General features: G+C 44.7%; 1 protein-coding gene across 3 annotated transcripts; it reads right to left on the reverse strand.

The window, feature by feature from the left end:
* Positions 1-568: 568 nt before the first annotated feature.
* Positions 569-3856, reverse strand: NAA20 (N-alpha-acetyltransferase 20, NatB catalytic subunit). Of its 3 annotated transcripts, XM_052676452.1 has the most exons (7): positions 3725-3852; positions 3606-3630; positions 3434-3524; positions 3212-3331; positions 2931-3066; positions 1818-1963; positions 569-899 (listed from the first exon to the last, which is right to left on the reverse strand). In XM_052676452.1, exons 1-7 carry the CDS (start codon positions 3775-3777, stop codon positions 814-816), a joined length of 657 nt encoding a protein of 218 aa, XP_052532412.1. In that variant the 5' UTR covers positions 3778-3852; the 3' UTR covers positions 569-813. The 3 variants fall into 3 exon arrangements, with proteins under 3 accessions (XP_052532412.1, XP_052532413.1, XP_052532414.1); XM_052676453.1 differs by lacking the exon at positions 3212-3331 and having other exon boundaries at positions 3725-3849; XM_052676454.1 differs by lacking the exon at positions 569-899 and having other exon boundaries at positions 1839-1959; positions 3725-3856.
* Between the last annotated feature and the right edge of the window lie 3090 nt (positions 3857-6946).

The following is a 6946-nucleotide window of genomic DNA, read 5'->3' on the forward strand; positions in this document are numbered from 1 at the left end:
AGAGACATGGACCTGTTGCAGCGTGTCCAGAGGAGGGCCGCAAAAATGATCCAAGGGATGAAATGAGGACAGGCTGAGAGAACTGGGGGCTGTGCAGCCTGGAGAAGGCTCCAAAGAGACGTTACAGTGGCCTACCAGTACTTGAAGGGGGGCTATAGGGAAGCTGGAGAGGAACTTCTTCTAAGAGCAGGTAGTGACAGGATGAGGGGAAATGGTTTTAAACTGAAAGAGGGTAGATTTGGACTATATATCAGGAAGAAATTCTTTACTGTGAAGGTGCTGAGACACTGGAACAGGCTGCCCAGCAAAGTTGTGGGTTCCCCCCTCCATGGAAGCATTCCAGCCCAGGCTGGATGAGGCTTAAGCAATGTGGGCCAGAGGGAGGTGTCCCTGAATGTAGTAGGGGGTTGGAACTAGATGATCTTAAAGGTCCCTTTCAACCCAAACCACTCTGTGATTTTTGTTTTTCATGAATAAGGACATTTTAGAAGCTTCACTATTTCTGACTTCAGACAGTTGGGGTTTGGGAAGAAAAAAAAAAAAAAAAAAAAAAAAAAAGCACGCCACATCAGGGGTTACCTCATTTAATAGTCTGCATTTCCAATATTTGAGATGAAAATCATGAGAGTGAATGCAAAAGTACGCAGCTATTTTATCAATAGAGGCAGTGTACATAGGCTTCTCAGTATTGTTTTCAGTGTTTCATATAAAGAGGAGATCTAGCCTAAGATTTCTCATCTGTAAGTCCTAGATGGGCTGGCAGAGAAAGAACCTGACACTCTTCGTATGTTTTCTGAGAATCACAGCTTACAGTTACTCAATGTCTTCTGGTCTCACAGGATGGGGCAGAGGTATAATTGATTTCTTCTCCGTATCCCTGGAAAGAGCTTTTCTCATATCTGTGGTAAAGGAAAACAAAAATTTAATTATAACAAGAGTCATTGCACAAAGCTACACCAAGTGAATTTGCTGTTACAGTAAGATCAGCATCTATGTTAACAACTGGAACATAGCACTGCACAAAATTCAAACGTTAAACTAAAAGAACAAAAACACGACTTAAAGTATCTGCAGAATTGTAGATGTCTGTCTGTGGCCCTTGTATTTCACAATATTCTTCATCGGTCTCTTTCAGCTGAGGATATTCTATGATTCTATCTCAAGTTAAAAAAAATAAACACCATGCCCACAAAAGCTTCTATGGAAGATACTTACTGGAAAAAATGTGTCTAGAAATAGCAAACAGCAGTTGCTTCAGTTTTGTTAACAGGGTACCAACAATATATTTGAAATGGTCACGTCCTTTACCCTTTTAATTGAAAAAAATCTCTGTCACTATTGACCATTAACTTTTGTCACATTTTAATCAGGATATCTGGGGAAATAACATTTCAAGTCCCTGTTATCAAGAGGGAGAGGGAGACAAAAAAGAACAGGGCTATTATTTTCCCTAATACCATTAGCGATAGGCCCAGACACTTTGCAGGAGCATACTCCGAAAAGAAGAATCAGGTAAGTAACTATGTTATTTCATCTTACCTATGGAATAAAGTGTCTTCGCACTTGTTAATTGTCTTGTATTTTATTTTGCCACAGACACTATAAGATGTGCAAACTGCAGGATTAGGTACTTATAAAACTATGTAATCCTCAGCAGGAAAAAAAATCTACCAACAGGAGTAAATAAATTTCCATTCAACAATCACCAACTAAATTTTTTCATACTAAAAAAAACAAAACAAAACAAACATAAACAATTCTTGGGATGGTCAGCATCAGAACCTTTCCATTCCACTTGATGCAGAACAAGCACTTACCATAAGCATCTTCGTCTGGCTCCCCGTTGCTAGCAGAGTAGTACTCTAACACTGTCCGGTATACACTGTAGCCTAGTTGCTTATACATATTTACTGCAACCTGATTTGATACTCTCACAAAGAGATCAACGAAAAATCCACCCTTTCTTTGAAAACAAACAAACAAACAAAGTTGGTAAGAGCAGGTGAACATATTGCCAATTAAAAACCAATAACCTATATTCAGACCAAAACCAAGTCTGATGTGGTGGTGCACGAATCAGACATCCTTCACAAAAACAACAGACACACTCCTTTAACAAGGAACAAATCTGGTATCATCAGAAATAATTGTGATAGTGAAATGACTAATCTTCCACACCCAGCAGTGACATCAGAATTATTAACAGAAAGAACAGGACAAACTAAATACCCACATAAGCTTTATTTCCATAAAACATTTACTTTTTTTTAAATCTATACTTCAGATGCATTTGAATTGCATTACTTTGTGGATTGGCTAATTTAAAACGCACAAGGGAAAAAAAATAATCAGTCTCTGCATTCAGCTGCCTAAGAGGAAATAGCTCTTCTCCTGAAGAGGCAAGTTTTACAAAGCTTTGTACTACTTCTGATTTTGCCAAGCACAATGGGATTGCCCTTGTCAGCAAATACCCTGCAGGTTTATTTGAGGATTTGAAGTTTTCTGCAGTAACCCAGCATGAGACAGAAAGTAAGCTAAGGTAATATCTGCAGCACAACACTTGTGCAATCCTGCGCCTGAGGGGACCGCAAGAAGTCCATGATCAGTGAAAGAGCACGCTGGGGGTTCTGTAGGAAACAGTTTATGTTTTATGAAGCTCTCTTCCTATTAAGAAAAGGACCTTTTCTACAGCATCTTTGCTACTTCCTATTCATGCTGGGAAGCTAGCTTTCATAGAAGTCATAGTATTTTAAACCACCAAGCAACATCCCTAATTCCTGTTTCTCTCACTAAAGCGAATCTGTCACTCGGGACACTAGTTAATGGAAGATTCTGGGTCTGCTTCACGTAAATCAGGTACCTAAAGTAAGGACAGAAATCTACAGGCACAATACTCAAAAAGCCAAATTTGAAAAAAATATGATATTCACTTCTCTGAAATTTCTTCCAGTAGTTCCATCAGTTTGGCAGCCAAACCCAGCCGCCGAAATTCCGGTGCAACAGAGAGCGCAGTAACATGCCCATGCCACTCTTCTCTAGCCACAGAGCCTTCTGCTTTACCCATTACTGCAAACACACAGAGCATCAGCATAGCGGCACCTCTGGAACAGCACGCTGCAGCTACACATCTTCACGGAAGAGCAAGGCAGTGATAAACAGACAGCTACAGTGACTGCGGCTGAACCAGGGGTATCTACGTTATCACTCTTACGATTCGGCAGCTCTGTACAATTGTGGGTCACACAGCGGCGTACCTCGAGGGCCACATTTCTGTCTGGACACGGAGCTCCGTCGGAACGACCCCCAGCCTTACGGCTCTCGGCGGCGGCACCTGCACGCCGACAGAACCGGCCCCGACGCCGCCGCCCCGCGCTCCCTCCGGCCCCGCGCTGACCGCACGTTTCCCGTCGCGGCCGCCCTCGCCCCCACTCACTGTAACCCATGAGCTCCCCGCCCGGTGCCTCCGCCACGATGAAGTACTCGGGCCAGTGCGCCAGGTACTGCAGGTAGAAAGGAATGCCGTACTGCGACCCTCAGTTAAGGAGCACAGCGTCAAGGGCGGCGCCCCCCTAAGCTTCCCCGGGGCCGGCGGCACGGAAGGATACGGTCTCGGTCAGCGGGTCCAGGTTGCTGCGGAGAGAAAGCAACGCTCAGCGCGAGCCCGGCCGCCCCGCGCGGGGACGGAGCACCCCGGGGCGTGAGGAGGGCTCGTGCTCGGGCTCACATGTTGTTGAAGCGGAAGAGGTCGTCGCAGGTGAAGGCGCGGAGCGAGGTCATGGCGGCGGCGCTGCTGCCGGCGCTCCCCGGAAGTCCTTCCTGCTGACGCGGGGCCCTTCCGGCGCGGGGAGGCGGTGCTGCTGCCCGCCCAGCTGTGCGACCGCGATCTGGGCTCCGTGTTTCCGGCCGAGCTGGAGGAAGAGCGGAAGGCAGCGGGAGCCGGGGAGCCTCCGTCAGGCGGTGCAAAATGTAGTGGCAGCAAGGCAAGAAAACGATGCAGCCTCTGCTCAGCTCTGCTCAGGGGCGGGACAAGAAACGACAGACAGAACTCAGAACACAGAATATTCCATGTCAACATACAGCTCTTTTTTTTAATTTTAAATTATAAAAAAAAAAAGAAAGTGGTCAACCCACAACCCAGTAGGATAGGTCACCCAGAGAAGTTGCAGTGCATCCCTATGTACCTCAGGATAATCCACATCTGACTGCACTTGGTTCCGAGCAACCTGCTGCAGTTAACCCTGCTTTAAAGGGGAATGGAGAGCCTGCAGGACTCAAGGTTCCCAGCATCCTCAACAATTCTGAACTGGAGGGCTTTCAGGCATAGCAAAAGAGCAATGAAGGAGTCCTAAAGAGACCAAATAGCATATGTAGATTCTGGATGGCAAACAGAAGAATCTGAGGTACAAATGGAGAGGTACTAAGGGAATCTGAGCAGAACTGAGGACATCAGATGTGATCACTGTCCTAGGATGTGAGGGGGGACAGGGAGGTTATGGGAAGATATGGCAAATCAATAGGCCTTGAGGGAAACAGATGGCAAAGGACTCTGAGGAGCACTGAAATGAAAGGTACCATTAGGCAATTACAGGGAGAGGAAAAAGGGGATAGAGTATCTCCTGATGGGAATGAGCCAATTTAGGTGTCCTGAGGTGTTCTGTGGAGCAAAAAAAGCACCAAAGAGAATATAGTGGAATATAGGTGGAATATAGGACAACGAAGTAGTCCTGAGCAGCTCCGAGTTCCAATGGAGGGGGGGAGGAAGGGAGGGACTGTATAACATAATGGAAGCAAATGGGAGTATCGGGATTGAACAAAAGCTGAAGGATCCTGACAGAACCAGGAGGCAAGTGGAAGGAAGACTGTGGGGCGCACCAAAAATACCAATGGAGTGTTCTTGAGCTAATCAGGGGCCCGGAGTACACTAAGGATTTGGTGACGTGGAAAGGAGAGCAGACTGGTAACACGAACTTGAGTGAAATGGAAGACATCTGAAGGGACTGAAGAGCAAAAAGGTTGCTCTGGGATGCACTGGAGAAAATATAAGGGAAGACTGTGGGGAAAAGATGGCAAACGTAAGGGTCCCAAGTAGACTGAACAGCATTTTTTTCATATTTACCTACTTCCATGCCTCCCAATGGAAATCAAGAGCACAACTCAGGAACTCCTTCAGCCATCTTCAGCTGACAATTCTTTCCAATTGTTCAGACTGGAGAAAAGGCCAAGCCTGCTAGAGAAGTCATTTTCCATAAAACAAAAATGCATTAGACTCCCATTCAATTCCATTTTCGCCCCTGCAACCTACCTTAGATGCACAAGTTACACTCAACTGCAGAAAACATCAAAGCCTGCATACCTTTGAGGTTTACAGCTCACCGTCTTTATCTCCCAAGACTAAAATATTTCACCAGTTGTAACACGCAGCTGTCAACCATCAGGTGTGACAAGGGGAAACCACCACTCTTCATTTTCCACATCAACCCCCAGAACGCCTCACAACACATCTGACACTTAAACAGCTGTCGTGTCTGGCACCCAAATTTCTACCCTTTCAACTGTAGTGCTACATTACCTGCTAAATGACTTTGAATACTATGCTTTTGTTTTTTGGAGTTCAAACTCACTAAAAGCTAACACCACTCCACCTCTTCTGTTCCACCATTTCTCTAAATCTCTTATGCTAAACATTTGTCCAGAGATAATAGTGTCAAACCTTAAGTGACTTAATCATAATGAAAGCTGCAAAAGAGACACAAGTATGGGCAAGTTTCAGAGCAGAAGCCTAACAATGCACAGGATGAACTGGAATACCACCAACAATGCAGCTCAGTGCAGTGCAGCAACTTGGAAGACAAGGCTGGCACACACATGCAAACACACACGTACACAAATCCCACAGAAGTAGCAACAATCTTAACTGTGCAATGGAAAAACATGCTTTTGTCCAGTCTCTCACCACCACCAAATGCATAAGCAGCTGCAGAACCCCAGGACAGACACTTGGTAAGCATCTTCACTTGAGGGACACTGTGGGAAAAGGGAGATGTTCAGGAAACCACAGCCTTAAGGACTCATGATGACTCTGAAAACCACACTTTTGCCTTTTTGTTCTTAAATGGTCCTTGGATGAGATGAGCTATTGTACTTTGCTGGTTATCACCATCAGCACGATGGCATCCATATCTGGACCTGTATCACTGGCCCTGCTGGGTGCACCTGAACTCAGTAAGAATCAGGTTTGCTTGAGTACAGCTAGGACCAGTAATTAGGTGCCCACAGGGGAGCAGTGGGCATGTGATAAGCTTTAGAAGCCCCAGAAGGAATATATTTAGATCACACGCTTACTCAGGGATTTGCCCCCCTCCCCACAACGAACTGTAACAATGACCTTTACAAAATGTCGTCACCTTAGAGTGAAAACCTGAACCAGATTTGTGCTTGGAATCACAGCTTCTTAGATTGCTCAAATCCATGAAGTGATATTTGTCAAAAGGCTACTGAAGCTCACGCTTGCATGTGCATACTAAATACTGTCCTTTCATTAGGTAATGTTTTACTACACTAAAGCAACTAACTCAAAAAGGATTCAATATTTATCTTCCACTATAAACTTTAATTCACTTTTTACAGAAATGAGAAACATTTTCGTGTATTCCTATACTTTATATTTTCATATTGATGTCTGAAGGAAAGCAGTATTTCAGCTACTGTCAGAACTAAACTTGTAGGCTTTGGCAGCGAATACCCAAGGTTAAAATTAAGGTTATGAGATCGAGGACACAAATGTGCCACTTATTCAGAGTCCCATTTTCTTTCAGGTCTTACAGATGACAGGCCGTCTCATACAATACTAACAGTTAACTCTTCCTGCTGATAAGGTACATCCTGTCTCCATCCTAAGTTATTTTGTACATGAAATCAAGGTATTTCAACATATTACATTCTTTGC

The sequence above is a fragment of the Tympanuchus pallidicinctus genome, unplaced genomic scaffold, assembly GCF_026119805.1.
Source record: "Tympanuchus pallidicinctus isolate F22 unplaced genomic scaffold, pur_lepc_1.0 scaffold15, whole genome shotgun sequence".
In the NCBI taxonomy this organism is placed as follows: domain Eukaryota; kingdom Metazoa; phylum Chordata; class Aves; order Galliformes; family Phasianidae; genus Tympanuchus; species Tympanuchus pallidicinctus.

What these genes read in the sequence shown, in the direction of transcription:
- NAA20 (XM_052676452.1), bottom strand. Translation starts at nt 3,777, where the DNA reads ATGACCTCGCTCCGCGCCTTCACCTGCGACGACCTCTTCCGCTTCAAC. An exon ending in CGGGGAGCTCATGGGTTACA is followed by an intron (nt 3,332 to 3,433) that starts GTGAGTGGGGGC and finishes GTCGGCGTGCAG; the next exon opens with GTGCCGCCGCCGAGAGCCGT. An exon ending in TTGTACAGAGCTGCCGAATC is followed by an intron (nt 3,067 to 3,211) that starts GTAAGAGTGATA and finishes GTGTGTTTGCAG; the next exon opens with TAATGGGTAAAGCAGAAGGC.